Consider the following 21,457-nt stretch of genomic DNA (forward strand, 5'->3'; position numbering starts at 1 on the left):
GTCTGCTGCAGTGAAGTTTATGAGGTTCAGAGAGGAGGTGTCTTCTGTAAACTCTCCTCCTCTGCCCCCTTCTTGGTTTGGACATTAACAGCTTCCTGTATGCAATCTCCTTCTCAAAACTCCCTGTTCTTCCTGCCAACTGCTGCCACATATGCCTTTACACAGAGAAGGGAGAGAGATTTGTTGTGATCATTGGGCCTACAAATTTACTCTAATTGTGAGCTTAACTGTAAGAAGAGTATTAGTTCATAAATAGCACAATAACCATCCTATATTAACAAATGTTGATGAGAAAAGATGCAAAAGTGAGGCGGACTGAATTAGTCCAAGCAGAAAGGGCTATAGATATAACTGAAGGGCTGTATTAATTTAAGGTCATGCTTGGTAAACAAGAAGAATGTGGATCAAGAAATTAGTGAACCAAAGTCGGTGTGCTGGATATTATGCCTAATTGGTGGAAAAAATAATGAGGGAATGGGCTGTTCTACCAATCACTCCATTTTGAGGGACTTAAAAAAGGGACTTTGGGAGAAAAATTGGCTACTGGAGCAAGCTTTATCATCATAGCTGCTACTTCCACCATCTCCTGGGACCTTGTCCCTTTGTCGTCCTGATCCTGAGGGATGTCCTGACAAAACCATGCCAGAGAGAGGGAGCCAGATGACATCTCTTCCTCCAACAGTTTGGCTGAAACCTGAACACACCTGAGAGGAGAGACTTTGTCTCTCTCCTGCACCATTCCCATGTGCTTTTTTTTTTCCCTTCCCTGCCTTATTTCTTCTCTCTTCTATCCCTCTCCTTTTTCCTTCTATATAATAAGAGTCTGGCTTACCCATCCAAGACTGCATATTTTGCAACACTGCTAAGCCTGTGACCAGAAAGAAGCAACTAAAAGGGATGCCCTACGAAGCCCAGTGCTGGTACAAGTTTGCCAGTTCACAGAGTAGCTGATAAGATTGTGTTCTGGGCCTGTGTTTCTCCAGCAATAAGGTTGCAAGTGAAAGTCAGCACCAGAGACAGAAGCTACATTTTCTGTTTTCCCCCCTCCTCACCCACACCTTTTTGTGGTTTTTTTTTTCTCTTGTTTTGTCTTTTTAGAAATGGGATCAAATTTTAACAGCAGCAGCAATAACAGCTCCAGCCCATCTCAACTAATGTATAGAATCATAGAATGGTAGGACTGCAAAGGACGTCAAGAGTTTTTTTGTCCAGTCTCCTGCTCTCAAGGCAGGGCTAATTATTGAGTGGAGGGGACTCTTCTCTTTTTCCCTTAAAGGACAACAGATATCTTTAATATCATCTAAGAGACACCATCACCGGTTCATTCACCTCCACGTCCACCAATGTAATATATGCCATCATATGCCAGCAATGCCCCTCTGCTATGTACATCGGCCAAACTGGACAGTCTCTACGGAAAAGGATAAATGGACACAAATCAGATATTAGGAATGGCAATATACAAAAACCTGTAGGAGAACACTTCAGCCTCCTTGGCCACACTATAGCAGACTATAGCAGGCCATCCTGCAGCAAAAAACTTCAGGACCAGACTTGAAAGAGAAACTGCTGAGCTTCAGTTCATCTGCAAATTTAACACCATCAGCTCAGGATTAAACAAAGACTGTGAATGGCTTGCCAACTACAAAACCAGTTTCTCCTCCCTTGGTTTTCACACCTCAGCTGCTAGAACAGGGCCTTATCCTCCCTGATTGAACTAACCTCATTATCTCTAGCTTGCTTACATATATATACCTGCTCCTGGAAATTTCCGCTACATGCATCTGATGAAGTGGATATTCACCCACAAAAGCTCATGCTCCAAAACGTCTATTAGTCTATAAGGTGCCACAGGATTCTTTGCTGCTTTTACAGATCCAAACTAACACGGCTACCCCTCTGATATCTAAGAGACTGGCAGTCATGAGGGTTTTCCCTTCTAAAAATTCTCTCCAGCTAAAGGAACAAGGGCTGTTGTTAAAAAGAGAGCCTTATTACTATTTTACATTTCAAATGCTTTATCTGTTTTTTCCTTTTCTGTATCTTTAATAAAAGGTTAAAATGATTTTAATGGTGTATTTGCCATGGTACTCAGCAGACCAAAGTCTCTGTATACCAATCCCTGACACTTGTTTAAAACTCTTTAATGTTGAACAGTGACTGGGTTATAATACCTTTGACACTCTGGGGCCCCTTTATTCCATCTAAATTGATATAAGTTAGAGCTGATTTGTCTTAGCAGACCTAAATAGATAGTGTTGTAGCAGGATGGTGTAATTCCTGGGTTCTCTACTGTGCTGGGCCTTGCCTCATAATTCCAGGAATATTGCTGTGTAATTTTTAAGGGTCTTGCAACATAATTTACATTAATTGTGGCACATGGTACTTGAAGCCTTGATTAAGGGTTGATTGCCTATATTTCTTTAGAAATGCATTGTTCTCAACGTGCTTTCTATAGCATCTTTCATACAAACGCTATCAAATGTACTAAATGTTTTAGAGAGAAGTAATAAAACCATGGAGTTAAGGAAGACAAGAGGCAAAGGCATGGGGGAAATGTATGTTCAGAAAATTAAAAAGAGTCTTAGAGCTGATGAAGATGAGAAACACAGGAAGACTTGTAAAGAGTGTCAAGTCTGTGAGAAATTGCGAAGAAATTCAGCTATAGGCTGTGTGGGGTGGGTGGGTTAGTGAGATGTGCTTGGGCAAGCTAGTGGTGTGTATTGGGGGGTCATACAAATAGCGAGGGAAAACTTGAATTAGAAACGTTCCTTGTGTTAGTACCAGGGCTCTGAAACGTACTGTTGGATTTTCCTTTCAGCACCTAAAAGTCGACTCCAGAATCGTCTGCTCTTTCATCTAGCACATAAGGTATGTATGTCTCTTTGCTCACACTTCATGTTTCTTTCTGAATTTTGAACTGTAATTGGTGCTGGACTGACAACCTTCCAGAATGCGTCCTCAGGATAGGTACATCATGGGTTGCAGCAGAACAAACCTTCCCAACCACTAACACAACTGCATTAATCTGACATAGAGAAATCATCTGTAGGTGTAAGAGGGGAGCTCTGAGAAGACACCGGTCTGCTAGGAACTAGAATGAGACCCACCAGTTCACTTCACATAGGCCTAATAGAAACAGTCTGACGGTATTTTTTGGCCATTGCCACCCTAGGACCTGATTAGAACCACTGACATAAAAGGCAGCTACTTCCACTTTCTTTCTTCTAAGATCATCTAATTCTTCTCAGGTGGGGCACATCTTGGAACTAACATTTTAAGTAGGGCTGTTGATTAATCGCAGTTAACTTGCTATTAACTAAAAAAAAAAATATTCACGATTAACAGTGCAATTAATCGTGATTACTTTTTTTAAATTTCAATTGGTAATCTATTATTTATTAAATATTTTTGGATATTTTTGTATATTTTCAAATACATGGATTTCAATTACAACACAGAATACAAATTATATAGTGCTCACTTTATATACTTTTTTATTACAAATATTTGCACTGTAAAAATTATAAACAAAGGAAATTGTATTTTTCAATTCACCTCATATAAGTACTGTAGTGCAATCTCTTTATCGTAGAAGTGGCAACTTACAAAGGTAGATTTTTTTTTTTATTATATCACTGCACTCAAAAACAAAACAGTATAAAACTTCAGAGCCTACAAATCCACTCAGCCATACTTCTTGTGCCACCAATCGCTAGGACAAACAAGTTTGTTTACATTTATGGGAGATACTACAGCCTGCTTCTTATTTATAATGTCACCAGAAAGTGAGAACAGACATTCACATAGCACTTTTGTAGTTGCGTTGCGAGGTATTTATGTGCCAGATATGCTAAACATCATGCTTTGGCCACCATTCCAGAGGACATGTTTCCATGCTGATGATGCTCGGAGGAAAAAAAAGAAGTGTTAATTAAATTTGTGACTGAACTCCTTGGGGGAGAATTGTATGTCTCATTTTCTGTTTTACCTGCATTCTACCATATTTCATGTTATAGCAATCCTGGACGATAACCCAGCGCATATTGTTCATTTTAAGAACACTTTCACAGCAGATTTGACAAAATGCAAAGAAGGTACCAATGTGAGATTTCAAAAAATAGCTACAGCACTTGATCCAAGGTTTAAGAATTTGAAGTGCCGTCCAAAATCTGAGAGGGATGAGATGTGGAGCATGCGTTCAGAAGTCTTAAAAGAGCAGCACTTTGATGTGGAAACTACAGAACCCAAACCATCAAAAAGAAAATCAACCTTCTGTTGGTGGCATCTGACTCAGGTGATGAAAATGAACATGTGTCGGTTGGTCCGCTCTGCTTTGGATCGTTATCAAGCAGAAGGCATCATCAGCATGGACGCATGTCCTCTGGAATGGTGGTTGAACCATGAAGAGACATATGAATCTTTAGCGCATCTGGCACATAAATATCTTGCGACGCTGGCTACAACAGTGGCATGCGAATGCTGTTCTCGCTTTCAGGTGACGTAAAGAAGAAGTGGGCAACATTATCTTCTGCAAACTTGTTTGTCTGAGTGATTAGCTGAAGTAGGACTGAGTGAATTTGTAGGCGCTAAAGTTTTACATCATTTTATTTTTGAATGCATTTTTTTTGTACATAATTCTACATTTGTAAGTTCAACTTTCATGCTAAAGAGATTGCACTGCAGAACTTGTATAAGGTGAATTGAAAAATATTATTTCTTTTTTATAATGCAAATATTTGCAATCAAAAATAAATATAAAGTGAGCTCTGTACACTTTGTATTCTATGCTGTAATTGAAATCAATACATTTGAAAATGTAGAAAACATCCAAAAATATTTAAATAAATATTATATTATTGTTTAACAGCACAATTAATTGTGATTAATTGGGATTTATTTTTTTAATCACTTAACAGCCCTAATTTTAAGTAAAATGACTGGTAAATGATATAAAAGTCTCCTGAGCTATTCAGTTCCCCCCAAACACAATCTTGTTTATAGCAGGGAAATTTCATTTCATTTCAACAATGGATGAGGCACAACCTTCACTTTGTTGCATTTTGGTATGTTCAAGAATAATTGAACAGATTATAGAGGAGTTGGCTTGTTTTATCCTAGCCCACTCATGAGAGCTCCTTCACTTCTAGCCAGCAAATTGGATTGCTTTTGTTCTATAAATAGATCACAGTTTATTACTAACAAGGGAACTTTTATCTCCATGTCATGAACCACTTGTGAATAAGTGGCTCTGTCAATTTAGAAACATCAAAGGTTAAGAAAGCAACCACATCAAGAAGTGCTTGTTTCAGAGTAAATGTATTGATAAAATTGGATTGTCTTTCACAGTGGCCTTTTAAACTTGACAAAAGAGCAGATAAAATGCTGCTATTCTAAGCCCTACACTTCCCAACAAAAGTCTTTATTATGTATGTATTATGAAGTCACTGTGATTTTTGTGAGACCTTATAACTTAAGCAAGGTCACAGAAATATCAAGTGCTGCAAGAAGTGGTATTTGTTGTTCACGCTCCAAATCTAGCAAAGCGGGTAAGCATATGCTTAACTTTAAGTATGTGAATATGCTTAAAGTTCAGAATTTGCTTAAGTGCTTTGCTGGATTGGGTCCTCATTAGATGTTTGGGCATCAGTGGGTAATGCATTATTCCCTCTGACTCATTTTTGTGCCGTGTCCCAACATGCAGCGAAAGGGCACTACTTCTAGAGAAACTGTGTTTTGGATGAGAGATAAAACCCAGATACTGTCGCTTTCTGCAAAAACTCCTGTTAACCCTGTTGTCCCAGCCAAATTCTAATTTGGGTAGTTGCATTCTGTCTACCTAAGTCTCTCTGCAGGTTTTTTTGAAAACATAATTTTTCATTTTCTTGCCTAAAATCTGTTGTGTACTGGCACTGGCACAAATTGACTAACACCCAGAGGTGTCTACGCTACAATGATGGTTGAACAATCATTATGAATATAGTCTGCAAAGTACTGTAGATCCTCAGAGTTACAAACACCTTGGGAATGGAGGTTGTTCTCTGAAATATTTGTAACTCTGAACAAAATGTTATGGTTGTTCTTTCAAAAGTTTATGACTGAACATTGACTTAACATAGCTTTGAAACTTTATTATGCAGAAGAAAAATGTTGCTTTTAACCATCTTAATGTAAAAGAAACAAACACAGAAACAGTTTCCTTACCTTTATTAACTTTCCCTTCATTTTTTTATTAGTTTACATTTAACACTATACTGTATTTTTTAGTCTTATTTTTTGTTGTCTCTGCTGCTGCGTGGTTGCGTACTTCCGGTTTCAAACGAGGGGTGTGGTTGACCAGTCAGTTCGTAATTCTGATGTTGGTAACTCTGAGGTTCTACTGTACTTTAGGAGGCTTTGGAATGAAAGATACTATGAAGCATAGGTGGCGAGTTATATGGACCCGTGGTGCGCGTGCTCCACCCATATTCAAGAAGGTGGACCAGCTGCACCAATGTTTTGGCTTATATTTTCAGAGCCATTCCGTCCATAGAAGGCCTGAGGCAACAACCCCGGGACCCTCACTTTGGGTAGATGTGGGGTCTGGGGGGGCCTGGTGCTGGCAGCAGCAAATGACTTGGCCCCAGCCCACCCCATTCTGCTCCTCTCTGCCCCACCCTGCCTCTTCCCACCCCTGCTCTGCCCATGCCACGCCCCCACTCCATCCCTTCCCGCAAGTCCCTGCCCTGCATCTTTCTGGCTTTCGCTCCCTCTCCCAAGCAATGCCGGGAGCTGGCAGGGCAGAGTGGGGTGGGCCGGGGCTGGGACCCATTCCAGGCACCACCAAAAATTATACAGACCTGATGCCCATGCTATGAAGATATAAAATTAATGTTTTTGAGCACTGTTGGCTGTGCTAAAGTGTTATTGCATGACCAGCTCAAGCAAGAGGGAAAGAGATATGAAGCAAAGATGAGCAGCTAGATATTTTAAATGTGGGAGACCTATCAATTAACAAAAAAACACCCCAATTTAAAAATCAGCAATAGAGCGGGTTCATAATTACCATTGCTAGCAGCAATGTGTATAAGATGGGGAAGCATCAGAATTGTAAGTGACTTGAATGGTCTGATTAAATGGATGTTCTTGGCTACTTTATAATTTCGATGCAATTGCAAAATTGTTTGTTAACCATGTTCTTTCCATTTTACATTTGCACATTTGTTATGTAACTACAACAGTTGTTTTAAATGGAAACTATTACATTACACTGTATGGAATCACAAAAATTGGAAATGTGAGGTCTGGGGAAAAAGAGAACTAGTCAGTGCCACAAAATAGTATTGTGGGAATTGTCTTTGCAATAGCCTTTTGCTCAGCGAGAGCTGTGGGTTTTTTTGTTTTGTTTTTAGCGGAGAGGGATGGGAACTTAGTTCCTGAGAACTAAGCTTTGGATCCAAAACCAACAAATCTTAGCTCAAATTATAGTAGTAAAATTTTATATTATAGATTTATTTTGAGTATGGAGTATCTAGTCCATCTCCCTGCTGTTACCCATACATCATGGCATATCAGGTTTAATTATGTCTGAATCAGACTTGACAGTTGTGTGTTTTAGGCTCAGTTATTTCCAATGATGGCTTTCTACATCTTCCCTCAACAGATTTCTCCATTGGCTAAACAAGTTTTAAAGTTAGAAAGCAACTCCTAATGTCTAATCTGAATCTTCTCTGCTGCAGTTCAATCTCACTTAGTATTGTTGTATGCCCTTCCTGATTAATATGACTAATTGCTCTTGTTTTCCTTGCTGAACTCTTTTGGAGATTGTCTGTCTCTTTCTCTTTAGTTCAGTGATGAAAAGAAATTGATGAGCTTCCACCAGAATTTGCAGGACATCACAGAAGATCAGCTCAGTCTGGCATCTATCCACTATATGCGGTCCCACTACCAAGAGGCTATTGATATCTACAAACGCATACTTCTTGATAACCGGTTGGTGTCTCTTTTTCTCCTCCCCTCCATTCTCAGCCTCACTGCAGTATCTCTGAAGAATTTGTGTTTCCTTTCCATGTATGTGGTTGCTTGGCTTCTGGAAACTTATTTTTGGTGGTATCGACACTTTTGTGTCTTTCCCTCTGTGAGAAGGGGATTCTGCAGCTATCTCCATTTTGTCACTGGAATCAGAACTGTTACACCCATAAGGCACAAGGGGGAATGTGTCCGCCTCAATCCCCTATTTTTAATGTGCTTTGTTCTGTGACCCATCCTGGGACCCCCTCTCCTGTTTCTTATGAAATGTTGCAGAATTACAAGCAGAGCAGAAAATGTTCTGAGTGTGTCTTACCCACAATACAAAGCATGTACCTGTCACTTTAGTTTTGTTTTGTTTGGCTGATTGCCTGGCTGGCCCTGATTTTTAGTTATTGAACTCTCTTCCACCTCAGCCTTCATAAGAAATCCTCAGTCTTGTTGTTTTTATTCAAGGGATCCTGTGTGTCCTTTTGAGCTCTGAGGATTTTTTCCATTCCCATTTATCCTGTTATTACCTCTGTCCCAGGATTCCACGTTATAGCCACCAGCCTCAGCCAGGAAGTGGATAAGGAACCAAACTTTCGGAGATGTTGCTGCTGAGCAGCACGGGGCTTGTTTTTTTCCCCCAACCACATCTTCACAGACAGTTTTTAGTGTGCTGCCTATGTAATATTCTCTAGATCAGGCCTGCACAACATGCGGCCCACGTGAGCTCACTGTGCGGCCTGCGGGAGGTGAGTAGGCAAGTGGTGGGTGAGGGAGGGGGGCTGAAGAGGTGGGCGGGCAGTGGTGGAGGGTGAGGAGGCAAGCTGGGGGTGGGGGCTAAGGAGGCAAGTGGATGGGCAGTGGTGGTGGGGAGAGCAGGTGAGTCGGCGGTGGGGGTGAAGGGCTGAGGAGGCGAGTGGGCGGGCAGTGGCAGGGGATGTTGTGTTTGGGGGGGGAGGCTTGGCGGTGTTTGGGGGGGGGGTTGGCGGGGCTGGGGGGGTTTGGCCCTCAGCTGTTTTCTTTGGAGTAATATGGCCCTCACCGCTTTACGAGTTGTGCAGGCCTGCTCTAGATGCTGCTGGCCTGGGAAGCAGGGTCCAGAGTCAAAGGAAGGTTTTGCAACGTATAAATGGCTATTCTGGAACAGGTCAATGGTCTTTTGCCTCTGACAGTGTGTAATGCTGAATGCTTCAGAGAAAGCTGAAACACCTCCATAATGCATATCATTGTGTAATTCTGTGCTTTGGGAGGAAATTTCAGCCTGACAGTTCCTAGTCACATATAAGGCTGTTCTCAGGAACTCAATACTTGTTGTATTTGTAAACAGTACATGGGAAGCTGAGGGAAAGTCAAAAGACCTTAATATTCCTTTTCAGCACAATTTTCTGGCAGGAGATGAATGCTTCTGTGAACACTTCCTCTTTTGCCCTTCAGGGAATACCTGGCTCTCAACGTATATGTGGCTTTATGTTACTACAAACTGGATTACTATGATGTGTCACAAGAGGTGCTGGCTGTTTACCTTCAGCAAGTTCCTGACAGCACCATAGCTCTTAACCTCAAGGCTTGTAACCACTTCCGTCTTTACAATGGCAAGGCTGCTGAGGTATCTATTGGAAAGCCCTTCTGGCTTGTCAGTCTCATTTTGAAGTCTCATGCAACTTTCTTTTCCCTGTTGTGGTATCTGCCTTATACTTAATCACAGTTATTGACAAATGACCTTTTATCATGTCAGTGTCCTCCCCCAAAGGATATCACCTACCTATCCACAGTCTTCACATTGTTGGACACTTAGGTTTTCTGTTCACATGCTGGCCTTTCCATTTTCCCAATGCAAGTTTTGCTTTACATTTGTATGAATTATCCATTTGCAACAGTCAGCACGGTGAAGTGTGCGTGGGGGGTCGGGGGTGGGGGGGCTGTTTTTCTCCACCAACCCAGCTTATCACAGCTGGAGTTGCTGTCCTATCAGTTTCAGATGTGGTGTGGATCTGCACCTGTGGGGGGTATTTTTAATAAACTTTTTATAGGTATAATATTTAATTTCAGGCAGAACTCAAGAGTCTGATGGACAATGCTTCGTCATCTTTTGAGTTTGCTAAGGAGCTCATTAAGCACAATCTGGTGAGTAATGGATTCATCTAAGCTGTGGATCTCAAACTATGGTCTGCAGAGCTTTTCTTGACGTAGCACTATTGAAAATTGGGAATTAAGCAGTAGGAGATGAGGTGTTAAGAGGTTATGTGAATCCATAAATGTAAGCAAGGGAGGCAGTCTGATCAATACGCTTCCCACTTTTATTTAATCGGTTTCATTTTCTGATGCTTTTCTTGTCTTTGTGCCACCTTCAAGACAAGAACCTGCATTCCTACCCCTTCTTTATACTTTGTCTTCTAGGGCAAAGTTGTTGCATTACACCATTCTGGTCTTTTTACATTGTCATGGCTTGTTACCATGTCATGAAAAAATGTTGCTTTATCCTCAGGGATAAGTTAGGATGCTTTAAATGTCCTGTGATCCTGTCCTTGCAAGATACTTGGGGTTATGCTTGGCAAGCCAGTCAATTGACTGCCTATTATTTGATCATGGTCAAATATTTGTCATATATTCCAGCAAGAATGCCCTGATATAGATGGCAGCCTATCTTTTTGATTGCATCATGGTGCCATTCTTTCTTTCTTTATCAGAGGGGTAGCCGTGTTAGTCTGGATCTGTAAAAGTAGCAAAGAATCCTGTGGCACCTTATAGACTAACAGACGTTTTGGAGCATGAGCTTTCATGGGTGAATACCCACTTATTCGGATGCATGCAGTGGTTTTCCACTACATGCATCCGACAAAGTGGGTATTCACCCACGAAAGCTCATGCTCCAAAACGTCTGTTAGTCTATAAGGTGCCACAGGATTTTTTGATGCTGTCTTTCTTTAGAACTTTATTTAATTGTATTTCATATTTTTTGAGTTTAAAGTAACTCAGTTAAGTACTCATTTTTTGTAATTAGGCATATGTATCTATCTAGGGCTAAGCCTGCTGGAGACCATACAGTCTTACTCATTTTGTTATTGTTCTAATAAATTAGTGGTTTAAAATATTTGACCATTTTTGATGTGGTTGGACCAATTAATTTTGGACTGGTCAAATCCCCAACCCTCCTTGAACAGCCCTGTCAAAATCAGGACTTCAATGCAAAAATCAGAATGAGTGAGGATCCTGAACAATGTTGTCTAACCACGATACAATGGCAGTGGAATTAAAATGTCTCAAGATAATAGTCTCTATTTGCAAAGTTAATGACTAGGAACTCATGGTGGGCAGATGCTGAGGCAAAGTAAAAATATTTGTGTTTAAAGGAGGAGATATACTGATCATCTGGCAGCATTCTACTCCAGTGATTTTATTGCTACTCTGGTGAACGACTGGTGATAGTAGTTTGCTTTTATTTGATGTTGGCAAGTTGCTCAGTTTGGTGTGCTCACTGGATGGAAGAAGGCAAGGACATCTGGTATGAGTTTTAAACAGGCCACAACTTTACTAGTCAAATTACATCCAAAGTTTGTATTGGAGGATAGCCCAGCATGGTCACTTGCACCCCATTGACCTTTTGCCAGTTCTTAGGGGCTCCCTCTGCAAGGGGTGCCAGTCATCACACTAGGAAGGTCTCTGCATGTCTCCAATTGCCTGCTAGCATCCCTCCTCCTTTCCGGGATTGAGACAAGAGCGGGCCTCGACCCCTTAGCACCACCATCAAGTGCATTGGTGGGGTGATTCCCCAGGATAATGTCCTGACCCCTGGTTCTCATTTTCCCCTAGGGGTTAGACATGATGCCCTCAGATGCTCACTATGTTACCTTTTTGTATCTGGAGCCTAAATCAGCAAGTTCCTGTTCCCGGCACCTGCCACAAGGAGGTGCCCACCTTAGCTTGGCTGCCTCAATCCCACTACCTAGAACTTTGGCCAACCCAATACCAAGATCATCCAGAAACAAATTGGCACCTGTATCAGAGTGGTGCACACCATCCTCGATAAAGCTCAGCTGCACTCTAGGGTATGTGGCCGTGTCTGATAACTGAAGCACCTCTGGACCCCAGCCATGTTGCTATTTTCCAGTTGGCCTTCATTCAGGCCCTATCCATCTGTTGTGGGTATTCTGCAGTCCACCAAACCCTGCAGACCAGCATCTCTAGTGATACTATCCCCATGCCAAGAAACATTTGCCAGCAGTCTAATATCCCACTTAGCCTTCAAAATCAGTTTGGGGCCAGAGCACGTTCTAAGGTCGTTTTCCGGTAAATGGATAATGATGATGCCCAGTATGTCCTTTTGGTGCACCAGCCCATGCGAGAGGGACACGAGTTGGTCCCAGGTCATGCCCTCGTTGCCGTGCCAAGACAAAGTCATGTCCCTCCTGAGGACCAGTTGCAAGCTTCTCGCCCGAATTACGTGCTCTCTTATAAGCCCAGTGCACAATACCATGCCTTCAATCCATATTCTCAGCTGTGTGTGTGCTGTGTGATCATTGTGTGTGATCAGCATGGGGAAGAAAGCAGACATGGTTAAAACCTGTGACACTTACAGCCCATCCCCTATGTTGGCTTCGCCTCAGGCAGCTGCATGTAGAATTGTAGATCACCAGCGTCCTTTAGCCTGGACTTCTAATGCACACAGATCTAATAGGATAGCCACCGTGTGGCCCCCATACAGAACGAGTGGGAGCCATATTCTCTTGGCGGCAAGCTCAAGAATGACAGCCTCTTCCTAAACACTCCCACAAACTGGAATTTGGTTAGGAAGGAACATTCCCCATGCAGGAACAGGGAACCCTCACCAGGTGGCTGTTGAGTCACATATGCCTGCAGTGCCTGTAACAGAGTCCATCTCACCAGAGTAGTGCGGAGCAACAGCCTTGCTGACCCCTCTTTGATTGTTTTTTTGACCTGTGAACCTTGAGCTGTAGAGAGTCAGCTATCCATTGTACATCCTGTAGTTTGATATCCTGCACTGAAGTGTCACCCTTCACTGATGGGACAAGCTCACAGACCCAAAAGGCCCCAAAGAAAGGCTGCCTTGAAGAATATAGCTTCACCCCCAACCCAAATGGCAGATCTGAGCAAGAACCTTGACTGATTGTCTAAGGACCTGCAAGGTCACTGGCTCCTTAACATTGTTCTGTGTCCCAGCAACTTAGACCCAGCCCTCCAGCATCCTACAGGCCATGAATCCTTGATGGGGTCGGATGACCTGCAGACTTGCAGCAAAAGGACACCCCAGCTAACTGGTTATCTGTAGCCAGTGATGCAAGCCCCCACCTATGTAGCAAGACCATAAACTGCCGAATTTGTGGTTCTAGTATAGGCCAGGCCCTGGGAAGACCCACAACCTCCTTGAATACCTGAATCTCAAACGCTGTCATGTAAGCCAAAAAGGTGCACAGTGCAAGATTCCATAGGGCTGCCAGCATTAGGTTGGGCACCGCCATGGCCTCCAGTGCTAGTGTTCAGAATTGGTTGACATGCAATCAAGAAAGAGTGTCTGCTATATCATTTTTAAGCCCAGCTATGTGCTTGGCAGTGAAATAAGTACAGCATTCAAGGCAATGGAGAATGAAGGACCTTATCAACTCATTACCCTGGCTGATTTAGTGGACTGAGAGTTCACCACAAGAACAGCTGCTTGATGGTTGCAGCAAAACCTGATCCTCTTGTCCTTGAACTCCCCATCCCAGATGGTGACTTCCACCAAAATTGGGACGAACACCAGGAATGTGACTGATGTCTTTCAAAATTCCAGACTCCCTCCACTCCTGGGGCCATTGACGGGTACACCAACGCTTCCTGAAATACAGACTAAAACCTATCCCTCCCACTGTATCCGAGATGACTTGCAGGTTGGCCTCAAGCGGTAGGGGAACCCATTTTACCCCATAGCTATTGAAAAACCCCAAGCAACCCTCACACTTGCCTGTTATAGCCCTGCCTGAAAACAGTCCAGGTAGTGTGTCACCAGTTGGCATCCTGCACGCTTCCTGACAGCTGAGCCAAGCATTGTACAGTCACAGGAGAGAAATACCTGCAAGCTGCATGGAAACTTTTTAAAAATACCATAATAAAGGCTCAAATTAAGTGTACCCCAAATTAAAAAAAAAAAAAAGACCAAAAAAAAAATGACACCTTGGTTGGAGCCAAAAAGGCATCAGTTTAAAAACTGGAAGTCAAATCCTACTGAGGAAAATAAAAAAGAGCAAAAACCCAGCCAAGTCAAGTGTAAAAGTATAATTAGGCAGCCCCAAAAGAATTTGAAGAGCAACTCGCAACAGACGCACGAACTAACAGCAAAATAAATTTTAAGTACATCAGAAGCAGTAATCCTGCCAGACAATCAGAGGGGCTACTGCATGATCGAGGTGCTAATGGAGCACTCAAGGAAGACAGAGCCGTCGCAGAGCAGCTAAATTAATTCTTTGTATCAGTCTTCACTGCAGAGGATGTGGGGGAGATTTCCATACCATTTGACAGATATGAGGCACTGTCCCAGAATGAGTTATCAGTAAAGGAGGTTTTGGAACAAATGGATAAATTAAACAGTAACAAGTCACCAGGACCAGATGATATTCACCCAGGAGTTCTGAAGAAACTCAAATATGAAATTGCAGATCTACTAACTTTGGTACCCTGAAAGTCCTGTTGGAGCTGGAAATTCCTCAGGGCCTGTCCTCTCCCATTGTAGGAGCCACCAAAGCACACCCCTTGCTTGACTCAGGGCCCTCGTCTTTTTGTTCAATAAGCTGCATTGTGATTGAGAAACTTATCCAAATGTAGGTTGCCAGCCCTCCAGTACTGATGTGGAGTCTCCAGGAATTAAAGATTAATCTTTAATTAAAGATTATGTCATGTGATGAAACCTCCAGGAATATGCCCAACTAAAATTGACAACCCTATTCAAATGGCACATTGGCTGAACCACAAACCAAGTCCCAATAAGCTTATCTATAATTTTTTCTAACATATTATGCATTCAAGAGTTAAAGCTGTTTTCTGATTTCAGTGGTGGAATTATGTTTTGATCCTTTTTAGCAATGATTCAGCAGGTGGTAAGCTTCCTTCCCAAATCACACCTGAACCAATGTCCCATATGGTGTTGTGGGAGGAGGGAATTGTTATGTGAAACTGAAGACCTGACTTTTTTTGGTCATTTAAAGATAATGTGACACTTTTCATGTATTTAGGATTATTAGCCCTAATATTTTGGTATAATCAAAGTTAATTGTAATTTTCCATCTATATTCCCCTTGCAGTGTCAGTTTTTAGTTCATATTCTGCCTAACTTGTTCAATGCTGTCATGTGTTGTTGCTTTGACTGTTGAATAGCTGGTTTGTTCTGCTCCAGGAATAGTAGTTATTTATTTTTGTAAAGTGCTTAGAGATTTCTCAGGATAAAGACACTATAAAATATGAGATGTTTATAATTATTAATAAACTAGGGGTCCAGCTAATGCTGAATCCATTGACTATAATATGTCATTACTGTGGAAATTTCAAGGATGATTGTGAGACCACAGACTGGAACACTCTATAGGACTAAAAAGATTGGTGCTTTCGTTTCTGCAGGTTGTATTCCGAGGTGGGGAAGGGGCTCTGCAGGTTCTGCCACCCCTGGTTGATGTTATTCCTGAAGCCAGATTGAACCTGGTGATTTACTATCTCCGGCAAGGTAATGAAATCTCCCTCTGTCTCTCCCTTAGATGCAGGGATTAAAAACTCTTCTTTTTCTGTGACATCTGTTCATTGTCTCACAACTAGCCTTCTTTAAATGGGCTACATCATTCTTTGCACTATTTCATCCATCGTAAATAAGCTAATGTCTTACATACTTTCTTGACTTCTGAAGGAGGACTGTTAGCAAAGGTTTGAACAAATCCACTTCGGCAGAAGATCAGAGACTTTTTTTTTTTTACACTAGTGAAACACTTCCCCTTAAATCTGCTAAAATGCTAAAAATGGGCACAGGATTGCCACCCAGGCAATGAAAATTATTTCTGTAAACGTGGCACAGACAGACTGTTAAAAAAAAAAAAGAAAAAACAAAAAACACCTACCAGAAAAAGGGCTGCAGTCTGAACAAGACAATCCATCCTACACACATTTGCCAACTGTTGAAAAATGTAGGTAGATTCCCCGGGCAGCAAGAGTTTCTTGTGTTTCCAAGTCATTTCTGTCTTTGCTTTCAGTTCCTTTTGTATTTTTTATTGGTTACAATGCCTCCCTCTCCCCTCATGCTCATCACCACTGTATTTCTCCATTGAGAAGTGGAATGATTGATGATTTGGTGTTAACTGCAGGAACCTGTGTAATGGGATATGTTGAGCACTTTTCCACTCATTGTCTTCCTTATTCATGGTATTTCATCACCTCTGCATGACTAGTTATTTAGAGCAGTGTCCTTAAAAGCAGTAGATGTTACCTTCTTTGTCTTTATGGTTTAGTCCCACACATTCTGTTTTATTGTATTTCAAAGGAGATTGCAGTCAGGGCTGGCTCCATTCTTTTTGCCATCCAAGCGGCGGGGGGCGGGGGAGGGGGAAGCTGTGATCAGCGGCACTTCGGCAGCAGGTCCTTCCCTCCAAGAGGGACCAAGGGACCCGCCGCCAAATTGCTGCTAAAGAACCAGACGTGCCACCCCAAGCACCTGCTCGCTGCGCTGGTGCCTGGAGCCGGCCCTGGTTTCAGTAATGTTGACTGCTTCAGCTAGTAACCTTTACCACTTTGACACCTAGTTGTCTAGAGTTGTGGCTGGTCTACAATGAAAAGTTCTATCCACATAGCTGTCTCTCAGGGGTGTAAAAATTCTATTCCCCTATAGCAATGTAGTTAAGCCAACCTAACTCTAGTGTAGGCAGTGCTGACTAGATGGAAGAATTCTTCCATGAACCTAGCTACAACCTCTTGGGGAGGTGAATTAACTACAGAGATGGAGAACCCATCCTCTTACTGTAGCGCTTCAGTGTAGACGCTACAGGTGCCATAGTCTTGGTCAAGTTGGTTCTTTTTAGATGAAAGAAATAAAACTGTGATAACCCCATAAAACTCAAAATAATCAGATAAACTTTAGACTTCATACCTAAGGAGCAGAAATAAACCACACCCTAAACTTTTACATACCAATAAGTGCATCAAGGCATTTGAGTGATTATAAAAGTTGTAAAAGAAAAAGCTCTATGGGCCTTCTGTAGCTTAATTATATTGATTCTGAAGCTTGATGTGCTGATTTTTAGCAATACATTTATTCCATGCCAATAAGGTTATTGAAATTTAATCCCTTTGTCAGAGGACTTGTCTCAAATGAGTTTTCTGCTTGCTACTCACTTGCATCCTAGACTGTCTCTGTATCTGCGCATCCAGCTGGAACTCAGCTTCATTACTTGAGCTGTCACAAATTTTAGTACATAGATGTGCTCTCTTTTCCTATTGCCATAAATGGATATAACTCACTTATGGTACATACTGGACAGAACCTCATTAATATTATTTTGCTAATCCACAAGCCCTTTTAATTCTCACAAAAATGGCTATTTCACCTGATTTCTCATCAAAGATTTAATACCAGAGATCTACAGTAAGATCTCATATTAAGACTTCATTACTTTTACAAATTGTACTAAAATGCATGTACTAGTAAACCAATAATACTTGGTACTTAAGAGCAAAGTATTTAAAAAAAATTATTGGCCTCATATGTACCTAAGTGCCTCATGAGTATGTGAGGTTTGATTTATTTTGTAGTGTTTTGAAGATGTAAATGGTGTATAAGTATTGTACAATGAAATATCATTAAAGTTAAACTGTACTTGTCAAAATACATGAACAAAATATGCTATTCTATAGTACCTTAGTTTAAAAAAAAATATTTGCTCAATTATCAACACCTGGTAATTTGCAATGGATTTCCTTTTTATTAGTGTGAATTAACTTTGCTGGGTAATTGTGTGACAGAAGAGCCCCGCATTAATATATATAAGTGAAGGGGATGGAGTTAAGATGTTCTAAGACTGGATCCTTTTTTTTTAATGTACTTTTTTTAGTATATAACTTTTTTGTGTGAGTAAAATTCTTTAATTAACGTTTGCACTAACAGTGCTTTTTACATGAGAGAATTAGAGTCAGATACACTAATTTGCCAAATGTTGAGGTATTAATAATGAAACTGTAAAGTCTGTATTCAGAAGCAGCTAACCCAGTCTTGCCCTGAGGGAGGAATAAACATGTTGAGGGAGACAGGAGTGTGAAGGATTTATTATCTTGATCTTGTACTATTGAGAAGTCATCCACTGGACTATGAACAAGGGGCCAAGTGATCTCTGTACTAGGAAGAATGTAGTAATAAAGAAGCTATTATTCAAACCATATTTGTTATACAGGCTCAAGCAAACCACCACCAGCAAGGTATACATTTACACAGATTTATAGTCCCCTTACTTTTCCCCTTCAAATGCTTTATCTATCTGTGACTGGGTAAAGGAATGTTGTGGAGGATGAGTGGTCTGTCCAAATACAGTTCACTGTGGTTTGTCATGCATGTAACTTCTGGTATTTCAGATGATGTGCAGGAGGCTTATAACCTGATTAAGGACCTGGAACCTACAACTCCACAGGTAATTGGAGACTTATGGCATGGTTACTTAAAGAAAGAGTTTGTAAGTTGGGGTAGAATCTGCCATATCCAAGCCAGTACCCTGAGGATTCATCTCTTTTAACACCCTGCACTCATCCTTCCATCACCTTTCACCAGTGCTAAAGCTTTGTATGTGTGAAATATATATATGCATGTAGTATTTTATTTATCATGTTTATTATGGTCATGTGTAGGGGCCAGTAGAAAACAGGGCCTGATTGTGCAAATGTAAATGCACTGTACAAATGTAGAATAAGAGACAATCCCTAACCTGAAGAGCTTACAGTCTAAATAGAGAAGACAGACGCAGGGTATGGGAAAGGGATAGAATGCAGAAACAGAGTGAACAATGTAGCGGTGGCAAACGTAATGTTAGTTTTGCGATTTCGTTATTTTAATCCTTTCAGTTGGGTTATGTTAAGCGTATTAACTAGACAGGAAGAGTGATGGTGGGAGGTGTTGGAGGAACAGCCAATCAGCAGAGGAGAAGGAATGTTCGGAGTGAAAACTGCCGTGTCCTTGGCTCCTGCTTGAACTGCTCTCTGCAGCTCCTGGGCTGACTTATGTCTCTTGCTGACTCTTCCCTGCAGTTTTTTCTCAAAGATCACATGGCTGGGGAGGAGACGGAAGACATTATGGGTCCTTGTGAGGGGATAGGGTTGTCCTCTGCATAGGTCTGGGTCTGGGAGGTGCTAGGGGGAAGAGATGGTCCCAGCTGGGCCTCATTTCAACCCCTCATTCCAGTTCAACACTATCTATTTGAACTGCTTTCTGCAGCTGCTGGGCCAGCTTCAGTCTCTTGCTCCTCCCTGCATTTTCTTTCTCAAAGCCCACATATATAGAGACACATGCACTGTATAAATACAGTGAATCTGAACAAGAGAAAATGTCTAAAGTAGACACTAAGGAAGGCATACTCTGGAAGATTACATGATACAGTGACCAAAACTCCTGAGTCCTGTGTACTCTATATAACTTCCACCATTGCTGATGGTGGAGTAGCACCAGCAGTGAATTACGAATCCTAGTTTTAACAGCGTTGGAGCAGCTACTGATGGCTTTGCCACTCAAATTATGCCAGTCATCCCAAACTCATGCTGATAAAACCTTTTGTCCTCTCCACTCCTTCATGTGCTAGCTGTTTGTGTTCATGTATTCTCTATCTATTTATTGGTAATGGAGGTGTGCTGTAAATGTTGCTGTAAACATGAGTTGAGAGTGGCAAAACTACAGGCAAATTATGGAGATCATCCTAGATGAGTACCAATAAATCTTTTATGCCACACCACAGCCATTGTGAATTGTGCATATGCCATATATGTTACAGAAAACATGTTTTACAAAGTTTTAATATGTTTATTGGTACTGTTTTATTATCTCTCTCTGCCTGTAAAGCCAGGCTGCTGTAGTTATCATGAGTCCCACCGTGCAGACTTTTAAAGAGAGAGAAATTATAATGAATAAATGTTAGAAAGATTTAATATTACCTAAAAGAGATTTTTCAAAAATAATGTAATTTCTAACATCTGACATTTTAGGATCTTCCATGGCTCAAATCAAATGCTGGTTCCCACTGGCAAAACGGAAATCTTTCTATAGCTATGGTATAAATTCCTTTATTTAGCCCTGCAGAGACCTTCTACAACTATAAATCGGTCTCAGGTTCTAGATTGAATGTTATCAAGTCCTGCTCCTCAGTGTTTGTCAGGAAATTTATATTTCAGGGAAAAGAGGAAACATTTCTCTGGTAGGCTTTTTTGAAAAGGTGACTGCAGCTCCTTGGGTTAAGAATGATAGATCCATCTCCACATGCAGGACTTCTATGTGTGTCTGATTTTATAAATATATTCTTCACATACATGCTGGTACTTGCCACGAGGCTGATAATATACAGTACGTTAATATGCATAAGAAGGGCCAGACTGGGTTATACCAGTCGTTCACCTAACCCAGTGTCCTGTCTTCCAAGAGTGGCCGGTGCCAGATGCTTCAGAGAGAATGAACAGAATTGGGCAACTGAGTGATCCATCCCCTGTTCTCCAGTCTCAGCTTCTTGCAGTAAGAGGCTTAAGACACTCAGAGCGTAGGGTCATGGGCGCCGACTGTGGGTGCTCTAGGGCTGAAACACCTACGGGGAAAAATTGGTGGGTGCTCAGCACCGACCAGCAGCCACTTGCCCAGCTCACCTCTACCTCTGCTTCACCTGCTCCCCTGAGCGCGCAGTGTGTTCACTTTTTCCCCTTAGCTCCCAGCGCTTGCACCGCAAAACAGCTGTTTTGTGTGGCTGGGAGAGAGTGGGGAGGAGGGGGAACGCAGTGTGCTCAGGGAAGAGGCGGGGGTGGGGCGGGGATTTAGGGAAGGGTTCCAATAGGGGCAGGGAGGGGGTGGAGTTGGGGCGGGGAAATGGTGGAGTCGGGGCAGGGCCGGAGCCGGGCGGGGCATGAGCTCCCACCGGCACCAGGGAAAATTGGCACCGATGCATGGGGTTGTGTCCCTGGCCATCTTGGCTAAAAGCTGATCCGAGCGGTTCTCAACCAGATGTCTGGGGCCTCCTGGGGGGCTATAAGCAGGTTTCAGATGATCTGCCAAAATAAACCAGAGAGCAGGGCCGACGTTAGACTCACCGAGACTCAGATCAAAAAGCCGAAGTCCAAGCTGCACGTCTCTGAAGCCAAAGCCTTAGCTTTGTGAGGCCCTCTGTGGTCCGGGGCACAGGCAGTTGCCCTGCTTGCTACTCCTAATGCCAGCCCTGGCTTTTAATCTACTGGATATGCAGAAAATCAGTTGTTCTGGCTG

The 21,457-nt window shown here is 42.0% G+C and overlaps 1 protein-coding gene across 6 annotated transcripts in view; it reads left to right on the forward strand.

Moving 5' to 3' along the window:
- The window catches only part of IFT56 (intraflagellar transport 56), a 206,796-nt gene that overhangs the window by 149,549 nt on the left and 35,790 nt on the right, over positions 1-21,457 (forward strand). For all 6 annotated transcript variants that reach the window (XR_007774561.1, XR_007774560.1, XM_050954243.1 and 3 more), the window contains exons 5-10: positions 2,822-2,871; positions 7,826-7,971; positions 9,430-9,601; positions 10,045-10,119; positions 15,601-15,703; positions 18,586-18,641. Coding sequence is in view for 4 of the 6 variants with exons in the window: in XM_050954243.1 (XP_050810200.1) it covers positions 2,822-2,871; positions 7,826-7,971; positions 9,430-9,601; positions 10,045-10,119; positions 15,601-15,703; positions 18,586-18,641 (602 nt within the window). In the remaining 2 variants the exon portion in view is untranslated. The remainder of the gene's footprint in view (positions 1-2,821; positions 2,872-7,825; positions 7,972-9,429; positions 9,602-10,044; positions 10,120-15,600; positions 15,704-18,585; positions 18,642-21,457) is intronic.

Source organism: Gopherus flavomarginatus, chromosome 1 (assembly GCF_025201925.1).
Source record: "Gopherus flavomarginatus isolate rGopFla2 chromosome 1, rGopFla2.mat.asm, whole genome shotgun sequence".
Classification (NCBI taxonomy): Eukaryota; Metazoa; Chordata; order Testudines; family Testudinidae; genus Gopherus; species Gopherus flavomarginatus.